The sequence below is a fragment of the Maylandia zebra genome, linkage group LG8 (assembly GCF_041146795.1).
Source record: "Maylandia zebra isolate NMK-2024a linkage group LG8, Mzebra_GT3a, whole genome shotgun sequence".
NCBI lineage: Eukaryota > Metazoa > Chordata > Actinopteri > Cichliformes > Cichlidae > Maylandia > Maylandia zebra.
In genome coordinates, this window is record NC_135174.1 from 22,061,388 (window position 1) to 22,083,817 (window position 22,430).

General features: G+C 41.8%; 1 protein-coding gene and 2 long non-coding RNA genes across 3 annotated transcripts; 1 reads left to right on the top strand and 2 right to left on the bottom strand.

The window, feature by feature from the left end:
- The first annotated feature begins 1,206 nt into the window (after window positions 1-1,206).
- LOC143419872 (uncharacterized) lies at window positions 1,207-5,451 on the top strand. Its single transcript, XR_013099882.1, has 3 exons — window positions 1,207-1,305; window positions 5,039-5,158; window positions 5,317-5,451. It is a non-coding gene; the product is annotated as an uncharacterized LOC143419872 (long non-coding RNA).
- Window positions 1,298-6,499, bottom strand: LOC101473719 (NACHT, LRR and PYD domains-containing protein 3). Its single transcript, XM_004556603.4, has 9 exons — window positions 6,230-6,499; window positions 5,989-6,123; window positions 5,855-5,914; window positions 4,002-5,775; window positions 3,101-3,262; window positions 2,846-3,019; window positions 2,563-2,730; window positions 2,323-2,369; window positions 1,298-2,232 (listed from the first exon to the last, which is right to left on the bottom strand). Exons 1-9 carry the CDS (start codon window positions 6,273-6,275, stop codon window positions 1,712-1,714), a joined length of 3,087 nt encoding a protein of 1,028 aa, XP_004556660.1. The 5' UTR covers window positions 6,276-6,499; the 3' UTR covers window positions 1,298-1,711.
- Window positions 6,500-8,974: 2,475 nt separating this feature from the next.
- Window positions 8,975-11,096, bottom strand: LOC143419873 (uncharacterized). Its single transcript, XR_013099883.1, has 3 exons — window positions 10,966-11,096; window positions 10,311-10,822; window positions 8,975-9,600 (listed from the first exon to the last, which is right to left on the bottom strand). It is a non-coding gene; the product is annotated as an uncharacterized LOC143419873 (long non-coding RNA).
- Between the last annotated feature and the right edge of the window lie 11,334 nt (window positions 11,097-22,430).

Consider the following 22,430-nt stretch of genomic DNA (forward strand, 5'->3'; position numbering starts at 1 on the left):
GGACAGGTGGCCCCACAAGCCTTCATCCAGAGTCGTCAGGTGAAAACCAACCAGGTCACCTACTGTAACTGATGCTCACCAATCAGTGTGTTAGACTATTTAACAATTAGTTTGAGGCAGTTTGTGTTTTTTTTGTTTTTCTTTTAATATAGGTAAATATCTAAACCATAGCACTAGGGAAATGGATAAAACAGACCTAATAAATTCACACTAAAATGTAATCATCGTGGTTTTATCAATGTGGAAACAAGCACATGACAGATGTTGATGCCCTTTTTTGCACCCAGCTTCACAGTTTGAGACCAGTTTGGAGTCAAGAAACGTTATATATATATATATATATATAGATATAGATATATAGATAGATAGATTGTTGACTGAACACATCCTTTGCGTATAAGTACATTTTAAAAAAATTGGTTATGTGTTTTGTCTTAGATATGTGTCAGAATAAAAATTGAAAATGTAATTATGTGCAGTGATTTTTAAGCTTATTCTTCAATTTTGAGCTTGTCTATTTATTACTTCATTAATAAAATCCTTACCCTTATCTCTATATAGTGTTTCTCGGATTCCAAATCTGGGAATTATTTCTTTTATTGGGGTGTGTATGAGTCCAGTTTAGCACAGGGAAAAGCCTCCACTCATTTAGAATAAGGGTCAATCATTACTAAGCAATATTTCTACATAATCCATGTGAGTGTGTTGAATCCATTTGTATGCGTATTTCACACCTTGCACAATATTTTCTGAGTAGTTACTAAATCCATATGTAGTAAACACTGTTATAAATACCATCCCTCCTGTTGAGGCAATATTGGAGTGTTGTATCTATATAAAGTGTTAGCTAGGATTGGTTTTCTATTTAGTCGCTTTAGAATTCCCTCTGCATTTTCTATTGCTCTGTTTTTAGTCTTTCTCGGGTTTAGGTGCTGATCTAATGTGGTTTCAAAATAATCACGTAACATAGTGAAGGTCAAAGGTATGCCTTCCTGTGCAGCTGTTTTTGCAGCTATATCAACTTTGTGGTTTTCTTGTGAAACTGTATCAGAAAGAGAGGACCAATTTGTTTATTTGGTAGTTCAGTCAGTTAAGAGTGAGGAAATAATGCATTCATGTTTGCAGTTTTATCTTGTTATACAATATTTGAAATTTTAAACATTTTTGGAAATATTTATGTGTTTTCTTGTTTGTGTGTTTTTTGTGCTGAAGTGGCCTTCACATCAGATGACAGTGCCAGCAGTGGCCCACAGCTCATTTAAGTTTGAGACCCTGCTCTAAAGAGATTAAAGTTCAGTTTTTCTGGTAAGTACATTTTAAACGTGATGTCATCTAAATAAACATCACAGTGAATAACAGAAGCACCTTCACAGCAGGCTAGGTACTGATCACAGTCAACCTTTTTTCGTTCCTTTAAGACCACACAGTGTGGTGTTATCTGAAAAGCTCACATCACTAGTATCATTGTCACTCATTTCATGGAAATATATACAATGCAATGTTTCAGCTTGAATCCAAAGTTCTGAACTGTCCAGAATTACCATTCCATACAGAGCCAATATGGCTAATAGCAACCAAAAAGAATCCTGGTGTAATTTGAAATTAGCTGCAGCTCTTTTATCACATTATGGGCATCAGGCTCAGAAGTCCAGCATTTAGATGAAACAGAATTCTCGGGTGTCTCCAGATCAGAAAAGCAGATTGGCGATACTTAGCACAAATAAACCTTTGAGTCCACCCAGCCAAGGTGAAACCCGGGGTAAACAGGCTCATCGAAGGTAGTGTGGAAGGTGTGAAGGAGTTTAAGGGAACCACAGGAGAGCATGTAAAAGGAGAGCATCCCTGCTGACCAGTCCAGGAATACTCCTACTTTGTTGGAGTTGGGTTTGGTGGTTATAGGAATGCCTGTGCCTTTGTGCAAGGCTTTGTATCCATCTTTGTTGCAGTTCAAGCCCCAGGAGGAGTTATTTCGACCTAACCAGCAGTCATCAGTCTCTCCCTTCCTGGATATTCGTTTGTAGGCTACTCCTATGAAGACTCTCCCAGTCCACTCCGCCTCCCAGTAGTAGCGTCCTGTGAGCCCTTTTCTACACAACACTTGAGGCCAGAAATCAAACCTTTCTGGATGGTCTGGATATGGCTGCTTGGTCCAGCGTGTTGCTTTCCTGTTTTCCTCGGATAGAGAAAGATCTTTATGTGCTGTGTTTGGGTCCAGGGTGAGTTTGATGATATCTGATGAATCAGATTTAAAATTTCAGTTCATATTTTACATCACACAGTTTTCTGAGTATAGGAGAAAGGAGGGAGGTTGTGGTTACTCACATTTCTTTGGACCTGGCTGAATCCGGAACTCACCACACTGGTCCATGCTAAAATCATAACAGAGGGACAAATACGTTCAGACACTTGCATCACAATTAATGTTAGTTGTGTACACTGGTGATACTGACATTATCTGGTGGAGAAACTATCTAATGGTTGATGGTTACATCACCCAGTTCTTCACTATTTCTGCACTGAAATAACCTGTTACTTTTCAGATGTTGTGGATACCATCACTACCTGAGTTTCACCAGGCTGCATTGTGGGTCCTCTTTCAGAGCTGTTAGAAGATTCAACCCTGAGTTCCCTGGGTGGTTGTAGCTCATGTCCAGCTCTCTCAGGTGGCATGAGTTTAAAGCAGATGCCAAGAAAATGCAGCCCTCTTCTCCCACACTGCACAGGGACAAACTTCAAGAAATACAGAAAGTTATTTCATCCAGCTGTCTCCATGACAGTGACAAGAACAACTTCAGTTTGAATCTGTCTTTGTACCAGTACATAGCCTCACACTCAGGACACTCACTTGAGGGTTTCCAGTTTACAGTCAGAGCTCCTCAGTCCATCAGAAAACCTTCTAACTCCTAAATCGTGAAACTCATTATCACTCAGGTCCAGTAGTTTTAGCAGGCAAGAGGCAGAGCTGACAAATGATGCCAGGTCATTGGAGCTGCGTTCTGTTAGGCTACAGCTCCTCAGTCTGCACAAAGGAAAATGCTGTAATCATGTGCTTACATTTTGGCTGAGAAATAAAAATAAAAGAAACATGTTGAATATTAACCTGAGCGCCTCCACTTTGCTGTTCCTCAACCCACTGGAGAGCTTCATTAGTCCTACATCTGTCAGATTGTTGTTACTCAAGTCCAGTTCTCTAAGTTGGGATGAACTGATGGCATTCGCCAGGTTCTCACAGCAGGTCAACGTAAGGTTGCATGCATTCAGACTGCAACAGGGAAAACAGCAAGAAAATGGTAAGTAATCCCAGGAAGCAAAATCCCCTTATATATGCAGATTAGAAATACGTCTGTTATCCAGCACTGTTTGAAATTTTATGCAAAAACATCTGTCAAAATGTTAGCTAACTGCCTAACATCATGTATATTTAATATATACTCACTAACTCTTTGTTAGGTACTTTTGTCATCTGATCAAGTGTTAATACAAACATCTAATCAGCAAATCAATGCATTTAGGCATGGTCGGGACATTCTGCTGAATTTGAAACCGAGCATCAGAACAGGGAATAAAAAATGTTTTAAGTGACTCTGAATGTGAAATGGTTGTTGTGCCAGACGGATCTAAGTATTTCAGAAACTGCTGATCTAGTTGGGATTTTCCCTCTCGAGCTTTACAGCGAAAACCTTGTGGTGTTTTCACATCAAACACAGCCAAAGCTTTAAATAATGTGTTGGGCATATGTAACAGAGATTCGAGCCAATAGGTCAGGCTGCAGCTTCCTCTAAAAGCTCGACTTTAAATGTGCTTTTTTCTATGCTTGTGACAGGCTGATATTAGCTATGCACAGATGCCCTGATTTTGCCCTGGTCATTCCAGGTAGGAAGAGATTAGGAGATGTTACTTAAAAGCACTGGGTTCCAATATCAATTGAGGAGTTACTCTTCTCAGTCTTTTGGAGTTTTGTTTTTTTCTCCTGTAGAAATTAATAACTGTAAACTACTTACTTTGCTACTTGGGCTGTTTTCACGACAGGTAGCAGCCTGAGAAGACCCTCCTCTGACCTGGTGTAGTTGCCCAGTTCAAACGTACTGTGCTCTTCTTCTGATGTCAGTAATACAAAAACTAGTGTGGCCCACTGGGCAGGTGAAAGATTGGCTCTGTTAAGGCTACCTGAGCTGAGGTAGCTCTGAATTTCCTTCACGAGGGAGTGGTCATTCAGCTCGTTCAGACAGTGGAAGAGATTGAGGCACCTGTCTGGTGATGGACTGGACCTGATCTTCTCCTTTATGTGTTTAACGATTTCAGTTCTTGTCTTTTGTTGTGTTCGGTTGTTGACCATTAGATGTTTCAGCAGCGTCTGATTGGACTCCAGGGACAGCCCCAAAAGGAAGCGTAGAAACATGTCAAAATCTCCTTTCTCACTCCGCAAAGCCTTTTCCACTGCTTCTTTGTAGAGGGTGAGCTCAGATGGTCTGGATAGAAAGCGTCGTGATGCGGACAACTTCACCAGGATGTTAACGTTGTCGTTGTGGAACGTGAGGAAGACATACAACGCTGCAAAGAATTCCTGAACACTCAGATGCACGAAGCAAAACATCTTCTCCTTGCACACTGTCATCTCCTCATGGAAGATCTGTGTGTAGACTCCTGAGAACATGGATGCCTGCTCAGTATCGATACCATTCAGCTTTAGGTCGCTTTCATTGAAGATCAGGTGGCCTTTCTCGAGTTCTTGGAAAGCCAGCTTTCCTAAAGCCAGGAGATTAGCTCTCACACAGTCAGCATTTGACTCCCTTCTTCCTGTCAGCCTTTTCTTCATTGCCTCCTCACACAAGGATAAGAAGTGTATGTACATTTGAGTGAGAGTCTTTGGTGTGTCTTTGCTCTCTTTTGTTTTCTCGAAAACAGTCGCTGCCATCCAGCAGAAAATTGGTATGTGGCACATGATGTGAAGGCTCCTGCAGGTTTTCACATGTGCTATCACCCGGTTTGCTAAGTTCACATCACTAATTTTCCTCCTGAAGTATTCATCTTTTTGCAGGTTGTTGAAACCTCGAACTTCAGTCACTAGATCAACGCAGTTCGCTGGGATCTGACTGGAAGCTACGGGGCGTGATGTGATCCACACGAGAGCCATAGGGAGCAATCTGCCCCTAATGAGGTTGGTCATTAATACGGCAATTGTGGTAGTTTGAGTCACATCTGACAGTATTTCACATCTGTTGAAGTCCAAAGAGAGGCGACTCTCATCCAGGCCATCGAGGATGAAGAGCATGTTTTTTTTCACATTAGTGAAAATTTCTATGTCTTTAATTTCAGGGAAAAGCACAACAAGAAGCTCCACTAGACTGAAGTTTTTCTTCTTCATCAAGTTCAGCTCTCGGAACGAAAGTGGAAATACAAATTCTAGGTTTTCATTTGCTCTCTCCTCCGCCCAGTCCAGAGTGAATTTATTGGTCAAAACAGTTTTTCCAATGCCAGCAACTCCCCGTGTGACGACAGTCCTTATGTCACAGCCATGTTCAGGCAGAGGAGCGAACAGGTGATCGCAGTGGATTGATTTTTCCTGGCCCACATGGATCCTGGGTGTCGTCTCGATGTGTCTCACCTCATGCTCCTTGTTGACTTCGCCGCTTCCTCCCTCGGTGACGTAGAGCTCTGTGTAAATGTTATTGAGAGAGATTTTGTTTGTTTCTGTCGCCTGCCCCTCGAGAATGTGGCTGAACTTCCTCCTCAGAGTGGCTTTCAGGTTTTGTTGACTTTCTGCAACCTTGTCAACTGAAAGAGAAAACATTTATTTAAATGGTTTACTTTTTTAATGTAACATTTTTAAATTAAATAATTGAGAAGCACTCACTTTCAGGCGGCAGAGCACCACAGCTGTCTGTATGGTCATTGTTGAGGTCCTCTTTACACTCTGCAAAACGACACAAAGATCAGAAGAGACCAAACGGCGCATTCACTTAACTGCGTGTATCTACATGTATCTACCTTGCGTTGCTGAGAAGATATTGATGTTTATGTTGCCAACATTTGAACCAATTATGGAAGGAGCGACCACATTGCCACCACTCTGTGCAGTGTAGTTTGGCTGGAAGTGATGAACCGCAGCCTGAATAAAGGGAACTGACTCGGAGAGAAAGCAAGAATAAGAGATCACTGAAGAAAAATGGTTGCTGGTGCTTTTCAGATTATCTTTTTGTTGCCTTACATTAAAAAAAATTAGACTTACCTTCAGAGAAATCATCTGTTTTATTACTAACGATTGATTGGTCCATTTTCTTTTTACAGTACTTTAATCCTCATGTAGTTTCTGTCAGGGAATACTCCTTGTCCTCAGTCTTTAACATCTCTGACTGTTCACTGAAGATATTTGCTTCCAAACAGTCAACTAGATGGTCAATAAATACATTAAACAAACCCTATTTTTTACTGTTACAAATCTGCTAAGACACCATTAAATCTAACAGACCAGAAGACGAATGCATGGCTGCTTACTAAAGTGAAACTGCCACTTAAATAACACACTGGCAGATGGTATTAAAGGAGAAGGTTACTTCCTGAGAAAAACAGGAAGTATGGTTTCTTGCATGCACAGACAGTCTGCCTTCTTAAACAAACCACAAAAGTTTCGTTTACTAAAAAATGTAAATGTCAAACAGCTGCAAGATATTTTGCCTTGTTTTATTGATTGCTTGATTGATTTTGGACAAACTAACTTGGTATCCAACAAAAAAAAAAAACAGCAGTTTTTTAGGGTAAATGTAACAACCAATACATCAGACACAGATTCACACACAGGCAGCTAAATGCAGTGACAGAAGACATGTAAATTATGCAAAATCAGTATACCCAAACACAATTTCCATGAAAGGCCCGGAAGCAAGGTGGCATGGTGGTTAGCACTGTTGCCGCACAGCAAGAAGGTCCTGAGTTCAATTCTACCATCAGGCCGGGGTCTTTCTGTGTGGAGTTTGCATGTTCTCCCCGTGTTTGCGTGGGCTCCCTCCGGGTACTCCGGCTTCCTCCCACCGTCCAAAGACATGCAGCTTGTGGGGATATGTTAATTGGATAATCCAAATTGCCACTAGGTGTGAATGTGTGAGTGCGAATGGTTGTCTGTCCCTGTGTGTTGGCCCTGCGACAGACTGGCGACCTGTCCAGGGTGTACCCCGCCTCTCGCCCTATGACGGCTGGGATAGGCTCCAGCGCCCCCCGCGACCCTGAAAAGGATAAGCGGAAGCGAATGGATGGATGGCCCGGAAAGTCCCAAATCAGAGAGAAAATAAATCAAATGAATATGACAGAATATTTCAACAACACAATGGAACTTTTTGAGCTGTTAAACAAAAAAGTGTAGGGTAGGGTATTCATTCTGAAACGAAACAAATAAAAAATGTACTTTATAAATACAACGAAGTCAAACAAAATCATCTTCTATATCCTAATATATTGGAAAAGTTTTACTTACATTTTTTTGTCAGTTTGACCAAATTCTACCACGACCAGGATGAGGAGCCTTTGGTTTATCTTTATTGAAACTGGGAATGCTATGAGTCAAGCTTGTTTTATTCTACAAATACAGGCCATTTATTGTTTTATAATTGTCTTATAATTGATTAAAAAAAAAATCACTAGCCAGTAATAAAAATTAACCACCTGAGACCCGAACGCTTTCATGGCATGCATTTTTTATTTCTCTTTGATATTTGGGTTGATTGGGACCCAATGAATGTAAAAACAAAAAATTACCTGATTTTGTTTTTTTATACCTGATTTTTGTTTCTGAGAAAAATTAGATCCACATATGATGACATTCGTTTTCAATTTTGATAGAAGAGTGGCAGTTTAATGTCCTCGTAAGTGGAAATCAGGCCCTTGTAGCGAATTTGGTATTTTGGTCTAGACAACCCAAAATGTGATGTCCGCATATGTGGATGCCAGGTCCTAGGAGATTAAAGTGAAACCAACCATTTCTAAGCACTAAAACGGTGAAGACAGCAAACCCACTCTGGAAACTAAAAAACCAAAGTTGACTAAAAACAGAAATATAAAAACAAAACACCAAAATGTAACACCTCAGCCATAAACAGGGATAGTCTCTTACGCGACACATCTTACTCCACTGGAGGTTCTTATCTAGAGTAGATATGATGTCATCACGTTGTCTAGCAACTACCTACAAACCCATTACCCATTTGTGGGGTTTGTACGCCTACAGTACCTTATAAAGGTATTGCATTGCTCTCATTTTGCAATAACAACACCTCATTTAGAGAATAGGGAATACACTCATTTTTGCCATGTGAATTACCCCAGCCTACAAAATCATCATAATACATATAAATATGCAACCATAATGAAACTTATACACTTTATGCAGGTGAATAGTGTCTGGAAGATGTGTGTAGTAGTAGCCTCATTTCTTAGACATGAGATAGCTGACATTGTTTTTTAATCATACATTGATGTAAATACTTTTTTCTGTATGCAAACACACTTTGTCCTCAATATTTATCTTTATTTAGATTAGAAAACATTTTTTAGTGTGATTACATACATCAGTTTACCAACAGCATGAACAGTTAGTGTGATATTCTGTTATCACACTAGCATCAAATTATGTCACTTTTACTGAAACCTGTGATTCATGGATTTGTATTAGACCTGACTAACATCATTTTCCTAGTCTACAGGATCACCATAATATTATTAGTCATCATCAGCATCATTTATCTCAAAAAAGTGAGATAAGAGTAAAGCTTCTGAGTGAATGTCTGGGTTTAGATCAGAATGGTTCTGCTTTCTTAAAAAATATCCAGTCTTAATTTTTGCTTTTACATTTTATTTAATGCAACTTCAGACAAAAACATAAAAGATAATCAAATCATCCTTCCCGATAGAAGACAGAAATTGATTCTACCAAAATAGAATATTACATATGAAAGCATTAGCGAGGCATCAGTCACTGAAAAGAAGTTAAAAACATATTAGTTCACAGTTTGGTTTCACACTCTCAGACCTGCACACTGTAGCTGTGCTTGTTGAACACAAGATGGAAGCAAAGTCCAAGTTGTGCTTTGTCACTTTTACAGCATACAAAACACACGATACTGCCCAAAGAACTTTAAATGATGTAAGATCTACAAATAAATAAGACTAACAGGAAAAACACGAGAGAATATTTAACATAAACTGTGCTACTTTTCATCTAAAAGAAAGAGGGATAAAAAAAAAAAAACATAATATGCAATTAATACAAGTCATCTTTAAGTGAACAGTGAAACCATAACCATAGGAGGAGTTACAAATACATAAAAATAAGGAGGAGGAATGTTTGAGAGGGTCGTGAAGGAGCACTGGCTCATTTAACCCTCATATCTCATCAAGGTTATTATGTTGAAGTTAAATGAACTTAAAAAGGTTTCAGTCTTCATCAGCTTCACCAAACGTGACAACAGTCGTTACAACTAACGTTTCAACAAATTTAATGATGAGCACATGGGGAACATTTTCTTTATGTTTGCCAAACACTGAAGTCTCCTCAGTCAGATCTTCAGACAGTGGAAGCTCTGGAGATGAAGGAGTCGACAACTTCAGGGGCTGCAGATTAAAAGAGCAGAACAGAAAAACACTGATGGTGAGTAAGAAACAGGAAATCTTCTCTGGATTAAAGATTATTGTGTTTTATGTTGCTAATCATCTTCTCTAATCCTGGACTGGAGGTGTTACACATTTATCCTTGCGTTCTGGGGTTCTCACTTTTTATTCTTAGTTTGTGGTTACTATAATCATCCATTATGTCCCTAATGGATAATGGATAACTTCAAGAAAGCAAACGCTCAGAAGCACAAGGAAAGCCAGTGAATAATAAAAAAGCTGTTCTCTGGAATCCCAGAGTAAAACTTTAGAGCTGAAAATGAGCTCCAAAGAATCATTTCCTTCACTGGAGGTTTAGTTACATCAGCCTGACTAGTGAGGTTTTTGGGTTAGGTCAGTTTGTTGAGGTGAGTTTTGGAAAGTTGGGTTATTTCCTGTAATGAAACCTGCTGGACTGTTTGTCCTTCATCTCCTCTCTTAGGACTGATGTGTCCTGATCATTCCGGCACTTAAATATGCTGTGCTAACTTAAGACTAACTGCTAATTTTCTGAGCACTCTGTGCGGTTGTAAAAGTAGCTGAATAAAGATGATGGTGATTAATTATCGCACATCATCCATAATTGAGTCAAAGTGCCTAATGAACCTATTAAGATGAAGCTACATGGTTGATATATGGGTGTATGAAGCGTATAAAGAATGAAGCACACTCACCTGCACATTTCTTTGTCCTCCTGATGGATCAACTCTGTCGCTTTCACTCAAACTCATCATGGAAACATTAACTGGAGGCTCTGGGTTGTTGTTGACTTTGTTACAGAGTGAACATTTAAAAGACTTTTTCCACTTCTCACATTCTTGCACACAGCCGTTACAGAAGCTGTGGCCACACTGCAGCACCGCAGGCTCAGTGCAAACATGTGAACAAAGTGGACAACAATCCTCAATGAACGCTTCATCACTCCAGCTTAAACCACTGTTGGACTCTTCATCTGTCTTTGTGACTTCAAAAGGCTCTTCATCAACTTGATCTTCAAAGTCTGAATCTTTGAATTCATCATTTGGATCTTTGTGACTCAGCACTTGAGCCCAATCTTGTATTGTAGCTTCCACAGCATCTTTCTCATTAATCTGTACCGGCTTATCCAAAGTATTCTCCAGGTTGCACATTGTTGGATTCTCTCTCGTATGCTGTGCAAAGTGCCAGTGAAACGTAGAGCTGTGGGCTGATGGTGAAAGTCCAGAAACAAGACTTTAGAATAAATTTATGAAAGAAAATGAAACATAAATTAATAAAAACGGTAACATCTTTACATTTTAATTTAAAATAGATTTTAAAATTGAACAAACTCATTAATTTGATGCTCACCTTTGTCTTTCAGGCTGACTCCAAGTAGCTTCTGCTATTTTCTTGTGTAGAGTTCGTCTTTCACTCTTCAAATAACCAACAACTTGCTCACCTTAGATCCTTTATTTGGAATGGGGGCGGGGCTCCAGTATGGTAATGCATTTTCTCTTGAATGTGATTGGTTAAAGTAGACTGAGAGAAAATAACCTGTCGACTTGCGGAAAATGTGCAGTTTTTTTTCTGGGGAAGACTGAAGGCGGAGTTGTATTGAGTATGAATTATTTGACATCCTTTATATTAATATGACAACTAAGAATAATAAACAACTAACTCTCTTCAACAAAGAAAACATCGTGGCACGCAGCAATCTATCAAACAAGCTATTTCTGAAAGTAACAGAGGCAAATGTAATATTATTTCCAGATTTACAGTCCAGTCAAGGGTATTTGGTCAAGTAGTGGTTATACAATTCATGCCATGTACTGACATCACTATGTCTGTGGAGTCAGAGAAATGTCATTTCAATCCTCACAAGTACACCTGCGTGAAAACAAAGAAATGTCAGCAAGTTCTGGGGAACAAGGAAGTATTTATTTTCCAGGGCTGAAAAACATCTGTACAAATGACTTAAGAACACATGTTTCTGTGTAAAAGTTCTTCCTGGTCAACATTTGTCATCACCATCTAGGCTCGGGGATTCCCGTTAACAAGACATACCAGTTTCTATACAAGCCAGAAAATAACTGTCTGTTCGCTAGAAGTGGACTGTTTTTCTGTGTATCCGGTGCGGACTGACCTAAGCTTCTTACTGACAGCTCTGAACATGTGATATATTTTCTATTAATTAATATAACAGCTAATAATAATAATCCACAACAAACTCTCAAAAAAAAAGCAGAAAGTTGGCCCACAGGGCTCAAAACTTCCCATGGGTGTTCAAATGAGCTGAGATCCTGTGAATGCCATAAAACATGACCCCACAGTGGGGATCAAGCATTCAGATTATGCTTTTCATTTCTGAACCATCACTGAGGTGCATTTCTTCACAGCAGCTTTGTTTGAAATAATGGGAAATTTATAGCTCATCATTTGTCTGCAGCTAAAAGAAGAGAAGAACACCCCAGCAATGGACATAAAGTGACAAGAAGTCAAAGCCAGGGGCGGATCTACAGGTGGGCAAAGGGGGACAACTGCCATCCTGTAGAGCCTTGCCCCCACCCCCAACTTTTATGTCCTTGACTCCATTTACGTATTTTCACATCAAAATCTTTTCTGTGTTCATAATTTCATCAATTTTGACAAGATACACAACATCACCTCCTGAAATGCAGTCCCAAATCATGACAGTCTCCAGATGTTTTACAGATTGATGTAGACATAGAATTAATAAAAAAAACCATTTTATGTCTGTCAAACTGTTGTTTTTGCCATGTTTCATCCTTTTGGCTAAACAATTGGAACAAATTAGTCATTTTTGCAACAGGCTGCTAAATATAAATTGATTCTTTGCTAAGTTATCTGTTATGTGGTGACACAACATTGGCTAATTCATGCTTAAATCATAGGTCAGTTCTAATTGGTACAACAAGCAAACAAAATAAATTTCCCAGAAAAGGATCAGATTCAATAACTGGAAGGAAAACTTGTGGAAAAACAGCCAAAGTCCAAAGAAAATCTTTGAAATGCCTTCAGGAGAGATACAGGAGAAAAATGACAAGAAACTCTGGCTCCTTAGAAGCAAAATATAAATAAATGAGGGATGATTCAAAAGTTTTGCACAGTACCACATATATGTACTGTTACAAAAGGGGAAACCTATATTACACATGGTAAAAGCCTAAAATACAAAAAGCAAAACTGTAGGCTTCATTCTCTTAAATGCTTTGCTTGTGTGGATTCGGCTGAATGGTAACAGTAACAGTGAACATCGCTAATATGGTCACATTAGAAACATAACTATGGTTGTGCGTATCAAAGCCCTACCAAGCAAGCCTTGTTCCTTGTTCCTTAAAACTTGCTCACATTTACGATAAGTGGGTCAGCAAAGGGACAGAAGTGTTGCACTGCGATCAAATTTCTCTTGAATGTAATTGTCAAAGTCTGCAGTGCCAGTAATGGACTGTTTCCGCAAACAGTAAACAGATCAGTGCACTTTTTGCTCCTCTTCCTCCTCCCTGCTCTGCTGTGGTTTTTGTTGTTGTCACATGACTCAGCTGTGCTAAACAGATATGTATGCTACATGTAGTGGGTGAGAAAAAGCCGGAGGGGAGGTATTTCATGGCTGCAAATAATAACCTTGTAAAGATGTAGGCGTGTAAGAATGAAATTCAATACTTTGGCAACACAAGCAACTTGTATAAAAACTTGAAAACCTGTGAAAAAGAGACTTTTTCTGGTAAAAGATACTGACGGAGGAGGAAAAAAATCCTTCAGATAGACCCAGACCCCACAGAGTTCTTCCACAGAGGCAAGAAATATCCAGCTGAAGATAATGATTCAGTTGTTTTGGATCTTAAGCATTAGTTCATTTTAATTAAGTGTTATCATACCTGTAGACTATATTCAGACATTCCCTGCTAATCATACATAAGCTGCCTTTGTGAGTTAAAAGCATCTTTATCAATACTTGCTATCAGCAACAATGGCTGTGTATTTACTTGGGATTGGATCCAAATTTTGCAACATCACATATCACACATACCACTGTTTCAAACCTTCAAATGAAATGTTTTCTTTGTAAAGAATTTCCTGTTGCAGTCATTGTCACAGTCTATTCCAATGAACTGATCATACCAGTTACTATATGAAGCACAAACTTATATGTCTATTCGGTTGAAATGGGATGTTTTTCTGGGTATATGTTGCCGACTAAAAGCGACCATTATTGACCTGAGCTTCATACTGACAGTTTTTTATATTAATCCGATAACTAATAATAATCCACAACTGGCTATCTTCAGCAAAGTGCACATCATGGCACGCAATAAGCTGTCAAACAAATTCACAAACTACATGGTGATGTTAGTTAATGCTTGATGTGTTAACAGCTGGAGGGGCTGTGTCCTGCATTAAATACTGATGGAGGACAAATAAAATAGAGCAGATATTCCCCAACATAACTTGTGACCAGCAGAAGATCTACGTCTGCTGTTTTGAAGTTTTAAAACAAAAATGGGCTCATTTTGCTTAATTTCTGTTCTCGTTGCTTCTTATATAGAGCATCACTGTGGGTGATTCTCAGGAAACACCTCCCACACACACAGGAAAGGGAACCAGATGGGGATAAAATATTGAACATTTATCTGAAGTTCATATGACCAGTCTGAGCTGAGACAAATCATGAGGGTATCTTCGGACACTGATGCTGGTTATTTTTTTCTTTTCCACAGTTTCCTGTGATTTTATTTTGTTTATGTGCAGAAAGAATAATCAGATTCATATTAGAGTATTTGGAAACCAGAGAGGATAACAATGTGTTTCTTCTTGATTAATCAGAAATGTTAATCTGTGGCGCTGTAATTAGAAAACAGGTAATTTAAGTATTAAATAGTCTTTGTTCTAGACTTGCATTACGCAGAACAATGTGCAACAGACTATCTTAGATATTTCCTTAAAATCATAAATGAAACATGAACAATACCAAAAATTCCAACCTTCATGACATTTTTCGTCACCATCTAAGGCCGGTACAGTCCAATGAACTAAACACACCAGTTACTATAAGCAGGAACTATTCTCTCTGTTCAGTGGAAGTGGATTATTTTTTCTGGGTATAAGATGCAGACAGAAAGTGTTTCTTAATTCACCTGAGCTTCTTACTCACATTTCTAATCATTGACATCTTTTACATTAATATGATAACAAAGCACACATGAAAAACAAAAATCTGTATAATATAAATGATTTTTAACACTAATAGTTGTACATTTAGAAAACTACAGCTTGTTAGTTAATGCTTGACAGTTTGATAGAACGAGTGCAGGTGTCCTGATACTAGAGCATCTAGCTAGCGCTTCTGAAGAGGAGCAATCATACAGGGAGTAACATTTTTTTAAGTGGCAGGTCATTTCAAATGCAACGTTTATATCAGGTCAACAGACATCAGCAAACACGCAAACTGTTTGTGTGCAGTTTGTCACACAGTGTGTTGCTAGCTAAAGGTCCAGCTGCTGTATTTTCCAGGGAGAGAGATAGTATGAGAGCAAACTTCACTCAAAGCTCGAGAAAGATTTAAGAAAAACAGGACAGGAAAGGAAGATATATTTAAAGGGAAGAACTGCTCATGGCAACATTAAGCTTACACATCCATCATCCACTTCTCAAGTGTACACCACTTTGTATTGGTCTTTCACGTGGAATTCCAATAAAATTGATTCATGTTTGTGGCTGTAATGTGACAAAATGTGGAAAAGTTCAAGGGGCCGAATATTTTTGCAAGCCACTGTATGTGCTTCCTGTAGGCAGCATTATTAGGAGACATAGTGTACATTTTCACTGGTATGCAGATGACATCAGGATTTCCTCTATACTCCTTGAAAAGCCTTCAGTTCATCCAAAATGCTACAGCAAGAGTACAGACAGGGACTAGAAAGAGAGAGCATATGGTAAATGGTAAATGGCCTGTATTTCTATAGCGCTTTTACTAGTCCCTAAGGACCCCAAAGCACTTTACACGTCCAGTCATCCACCCATTCACACAGACATTCACACACTGGTGATGGCAAGCTACATTGTAGCCACAGCCACCCTGGGGCGCACTAACAGAGGCGCCCCAGGGTAGCCACAGCTACCCTGGGGCGCCAACATCTCCTATGCTGGCTATCCTTCACTGGCTCACTGTTAAATCCAGAATTGAATTCAAAATCCTGCTCCTCACATACAAGGTCTTGAATAACTAATCTTAATGACCTTATAGTACAACATCACCCCATTAGAGCACTTCACTGTTAGGCTTTGGCCTTACTTGTGGTTCCTAGAGAACTGAAAAGTAAATTGGGATACAGAATCAATATAAAGTGCCTTGAGGCAACTGTTGTTGTGATTTGGCGCTGTATAAATACAACTGAATTGAATTGACAGGCACCAAACACCATCTAGCTACAGCTAGGGCAGTAGGTTCAACAATGGAGGTGCTGAACGTGGTCCATTCATACTCAATGTCCCCAGTCTACCTTGGAATGATGTTGTAGTTCTGCCAAAGGTGAGAGTTGAAGATTTCAGGGAAGGGGGCCTGTGTTATGTGTTCCCAACACACCCTCTCTATACGTTTGGGTGCAGCACCAGGCCTGTCAAGTGTCCTGCCCCCAACACCTGATCCAGCTCACCATTATTAGTTGACAGCTCAGCCTCTCTCTTCACCCAAGTGACCAGAACATACATTGTACCTGATAATGCGATTACAGAATCTATCATCTAGAATCTAGGGTATCATGGTGCCGCGTGCGCTTATGGACACCCTTATGTTCGAGCATGGAGTTGGTTATGGACAAACTGTGCACAGAAGTCCAGTAACAGAACACCATTCAGGTTCAGGTCACGCCCCTCCAGTTCTCATTCTCATTGCCCACATGAGCACCAAAGTCTCCCAGTACAATGATAGATTCCCCAGGTGGAGCACCCTCAAGCACCACACCGAGGGACTGCTAGAAGTCGGAGTACTCAGAAACGTCATTGATGCATAACCAAAGGCAACGGATGCAGGAAACAAACCCTCGTCCACTGGAAAAAGCCTCAATTTGCAGGCACCAAGCCAGTGGAACAGTCCAGCCCCTCTCCAGGAGACTGGTTCCAGAGTCCAAGCCATGCATTGAAATGAGCCGAACTATATCAATATGGTACCTCTCAACTTCACTCTCTAGCTCTGGGTCCTTCCCCACCAGAGAGGTGACAACACATGCCCCTATTGCCAGCCACGGTAGCAGGGGATCGATCCACCCGGTCATTCGCTGACACCCAGCAAACACTGACCCCTACAGAACCTCCGGCATGTAGTGCGTCTACAGTACAGTGGTCCTTTGTCCCTTCTTAAGGCTAATCCTGGCTGGGCCCCAGTAACCCTATTCTGGGCAGGGTAACCCATTCCTTTGATGTTGTACTCATAGGGGTCTGCTCAATCACTCATCTGGTCCCTTACTGAGGACCAGTTTGCCATGGGAGACCCTAAGAACTTATAAACATTTTAGGGAGTTTTTGTTTACACAAGTGAACAACGAATTGCAATAATCCAAACATGATGAAATAAAAGCTTGAAGAATGATTTCCATTTCATAGCATGACACAACGATACTTAACAATATTTCTTATGTGATGAAAACAAGAGCGAACCAGAGTTTTGACCTGAGAATCCAAAGTGAATATAGAGACGGGAGTTACCCTGAGATTCCTGACAGATGATTCAACAAACGAGGCAAAAAGGGGCAAGAGTTTTCATTACACTGGGCACAAATCGGTACGGACCAAAGACAAGGAATCCAGTTCAAATCAAAATGAGCAGCAACAGCACATTTCAGCTGATAACAGCCATTACACAAAGAAAATGTAATGCTTTTGCCCACACTACACTACTATACTCAAGAAGTCCAGACGCTTTTCTTTCCAAGCTCCTTAGACTACGATGACCTGGATGACTGAGAACCAGTGTTGGTCAAGTTACTTGAAAAAAGTAATCAGTAACTAATTACCGATTACTTCCCCCAAAAAGTAATCCCGTTACTTTACTGATTACTTATTTTCAAAAGTAATTAATTACTTAGTTACTTAGTTACTTTTTAAAAACACAATTTACAACCTGAATAGGTGATAAAGCGATAGATCTTTCAGCCCAATTCTACTTTTTCTACATAATCCATCATACAAAATGTAATCAAATGGAAAGTCCCTTTTTAAAACTTGTTTTATTAGTTTTAATCTTTTAACTTTATGCATGAAGCAAAAATTTAATTATATGCAACATTCTCTGACTGGGAGAAATTTGTTTAATATTTAAACCTATTTTCTGCACATTCCAGCACATAAAATATTTTTTTTTTGTGTTTACACGCAGTCTTTCAAATAGATGCAAGTAAAACACAGCAGAAAATAAATAACATCAAAGACTAGCGGTCCTGTTGCTCTATTTTCACCTGTAAAGCAGGAGTAGCGTAGGCGGAGGTTTGCCCTGGTGCAGGCAGTCAGTTGAAGAATCCGCGAGTTTCTCAGCGCACTTGGTGCTTGCTTGGAAGTTTAGGGGGTTTTTTTCGCTGTAAAGAGAAGTTTTCTTCCCACGCACAACGGACACTAATGTTTTTGTCACTTTTTCTGGAATTAAACTCAAAATAAGGTCAGTACTTCCACGCTTTAAACGCTGCATGCTCATACTCTCTCCTGCATTCGATATATGATCCATTGTTGATCTGCACACAGCTGTTGTCACAAACGTCGCACTTGCTTATGTCACTGTCATGAGCAGTGTTGAGTAAGTTCCTTTAAATTAGTAACTTAGTTACATTACTAGTTACTTCTATCAAAATTAACTCAGTTACTTCAAGTTACTCGTTACTTTCAGAGTAACTAGTTACTAGGGAAAGTAACTTTGGTTTTACTCAGAATTCTCTTGTTAATGTGTTGCTTCCATAACTTTGCCAGTCTTCTAGCTTGCTTACTTGCCACAAGTGCACTGTGCCACCTACCAATAGAAAGGAAAAAAATAATGTTCACATTTCCACGAGAGAAATCCCACACCTGGACCGTCGTTGACGGCCGCATGATTCTAGCCTGCTTTTTACATCCAACACAAAAACTGCAGTCGTGGTGCTTTCGATTGTACTCAGAACTCGGAAATTCTGCCTTCTGAATAGGAAGATGTAGGAAACACCAGACTGCAGATGAGCTGCATACAGGGCTGGACTGGGACAAAAAATCGGCCCGGGCATTTTGACTAGAGACTGGCCCACCATTATAGGAAAAATCATAAAGCCTTTGAATGAAAATAAACACTGTTGTGACAGTGATGTACACTGTTCTGATGGTATATATGTATCAATCTATCTGTCACGGTTTGGCATGGCAGACCGTGGGGATATGGGGAATGAGGACCCAGGCGCGGTGCTCTGTGTATAAACAGTGCGTTTATTTACAGTGATGGAAACAATAACAGTAAATCCCCGTGCTCTCCCGTGACTCCCGTGTCGTGTCTTCCCAAAAAGTCTGTGCTCCGTGTTCTCCACTCTCGTGTGTCCACACACATCCCGTGCCTGCTGCCCTCCGATGTTCCACGCTCCTCCTGAGGGGAAAATGACAGAGGCAGCCGTCAAGACACTTAATTCCAGTAGGCATACACTCACAGACTTAACTAAACAGAAGACTAACGTGGAGTCTCATGGAATGATCCCGCGTCGGTGGGAGCTACAAGACTCTCCTAAGTAGCTCCCCCGACTAGGCCTGATCAGCAGCAGGTGTGTGGCTTCGGGTGTGGCCAGACCGTCAGCAGGGCCACACCCACCAGGCCTGAAGGCGCCCGCCAAAACACATATACACACACGCAAACAGGGAGAAAGACAGCAACACCAAATATACATACAATAATAATAATAATATAATTCATAACTGCTCAGGGATCCTGGGTCACCCAGGATCCTGACACTATCAATTGTTTGTTGCAAGACTCAGATAATTATTTTTTTTAAAAGTGAGACATTTTAAATGAGAATAAGAAAGCATTTCCTTATGCCCCCCTTTCCCTTTTAATGCCCTACATGGACCCCTGGCAACACTTTGCTAGACCCGCCCCTGCACAGTTACCAGCTGTCAGCTACTTGGAAAAGGATCCTGGTGTTATTTGTCTCTCAGAAACAGTTCATAACTTCCCTTCAACTCATTCATGTCACCTAAAAGGCAAACCTGTTTCTCCATCACAGCTCTGATGATTCAGTACAGACATCTCCTGGTTTCATCTTCATGTTTCCCTCTCACCAGATAACCATATCATGACCAGCAGGTTTACAGCCATGGCTCCAGCAAACATCAGCTGATACTAGAAATTAATATTAAATAAATTCTAACAACAGCTGATCAAGCTTAAACGTGCTGCTGTTGTTTAGCGCGACATCCGCTGGTTTCCTCAAAGTGAGAACAAACAAACAAGAGAGAAAAGCCGATCAGCTGATCATTGATCAGTTTCATGATTGAAGTAGAAACGGGAGAGGGAGGGGGAGAGAATGAGAGAAGAAGAGACAGCTGTGCAGCAAAGACACAGAATAACTCCAGCTTTGTGTCTTTTTCCATTCTAGCTGAAGTTCCTTTTCACCTCAATACGAAAGCATGATATTTTCTCTGAATACGAGACGATTCCGTTTTTACGGGATGGTTGGCAACTCTAATAATTAACCTTATGAACAAAATAAAGTTCAACATCAGTAACATAGTACCCACCCAGCTGTACAGAAACTCCGTCATGCTAGCTAGCACGCAGTACGGAAAAGTCAGCATAACGAAAATAAACTCCACCTAAACTTGGTTCATATCTGACCCAGATGGACTGCAGGTCATAACTTCTTACCTGAAGTTCAGTTCACCTGACACTCTCGGACCAGCGGCCGCTTCTGTCACGGTTTGCCGGGGCAAGCCGTGTGGAATATGAAATAGGACCCAAAATGCGGCAGCTCTGGTGCAGATGAGTGTTTATTTGACAACCGAAAATACAAACAGCAATGGTGTGGGTACCATGAAACAGGAATACCTAAACTGGGTAGAACTAATAACACAAACCAGAAACGAGGATGCAGGGAGGTCCGGGGAAATACATACGGGAAGACGCAGGGAGACCGAGGGGAAACAACACAGAAGGGTGGAAGGGAAATAACACAGATGAACCAGCAATTACTAAGACAGAAAATACAACTTAAATACACTCAGAGAACACAGGGAGATTACACACAGGTGGGAAACACAGCTGGGAGTGATTAACATAACGAGACTAGGGAGGCAAACTGAAAACACTCACATAAGACGCAGACCTTCACAATAAAACAGGAACACACGGGCAGAACAGAGTAAACACTAAACAAAGGAAGAACAGAACCAAAATCGAAGAGAAAACACAAAATGCTGGGTCAAAAGGACCCAGGATCATGACAGAACCCCCCCCCCCCCCCCCCCCCTCAAGGGCTGGCTCCCGACAGCCCAAAAACAAAACAAAAAAACCAGAAAACAACCCGACCAGGGCAGGCGGTGGGGGTCCAGGACGGAGGGCTCGAGGCAAAACAAAACAGGAGCACCAGAAGGCCAGAAGACAAAAAGAAAAACAAAACACAAGTCCAAAACCAAAAGAAAAGCACACCAAAGCACAGGAAAACCGAGTCCAAAACAGAAAAGACCAGGGGGCCGGCCAGGGGGCCGACAGCACAGGAGTCCAAAACAGAAGAGTTCAGGGGGCCGGCCAGGGGGCCGACAGCACAGGAACCCAAACAGTCCAGGGGGCCGGCCGTGCGGAAGGCAACGGCGGCCACTCAGGCGATGGCGGTCCGGGGGCCGGCCGTGCGAAAGGCAACGGCGGCCACTCAGGCGAAGAGGGTCCGGGGGCCGGCCGTGCGGAAGGCAACGGCGGCCACTCAGGCGATGGCGGTCCGGGGGCCGGCCGCGCGGAAGGCAACGGCGGCCACTCAGGCGAAGAGGGTCCGGGGGCCGGCCGCGTGGAAGGCAACGGCGGCCACTCAGGCGAAGAGGGTCCGGGGGCCGGCCGCGCGGAAGGCAACGGCGGCCACTCAGGCGATGGCGGTCCGGGGGCCGGCCGCGCGGAAGGCAACGGCGGCCACTCAGGCGAAGAGGGTCCGGGGGCCGGCCGTGCGGAAGGCAACGGCGGCCACTCAGGCGATGGCGGTCCGGGGGCCGGCCGTGCGGAAGGCAACGGCGGCCACTCAGGCGATGGTGGCCGGCCAGTAGCCTAGCCAGCGGTCTAGAAAACGGCCGCTTAGCTCCAGACCCAAATGAGGCCGGGCGAGGCGAGGCTGAGGCCACAGCAGGCGGAGATGATGAAGCCGGGCCAGGCGAGGACGAAGCTGAAGCCGGGCCAGGCGAGGATGAAGCTGAAGCCGAACCAGGCGAGGATGAAATTGGACCAGGCGAAGCTGGAGCTGAAGCTAGACCAGGCGAGGATGAAACTGGACCAGGCGAGGCTGGAGCTGAAGCTGAAGCTAGACCAGGCGAGGATGAAACTGGACCAGGCGAGGCTGGAGCTGAAGCTGAAGCTAGACCAGGCGAGAACAAAGCTGGACCAGGCCAAGGTGAAGCTGGACCAGGCGAAGCACAGGCAGAAGCTGGACCAGGCGAAGCACAGGCAGAAGCTGGACTAGGCGAAGCACAGGCAGAAGCTGGACTAGGCGAAGCACAGGCAGAAGCTGGACCAGGCGAAGCACAGGCAGAAGCTGGACCAGGCGAGGATGAAGACTCTGATGAAGCTGGACCAGGCGAGGATGAAGACTCGGAGGCTGGACCAGACGAGGCTGATGATG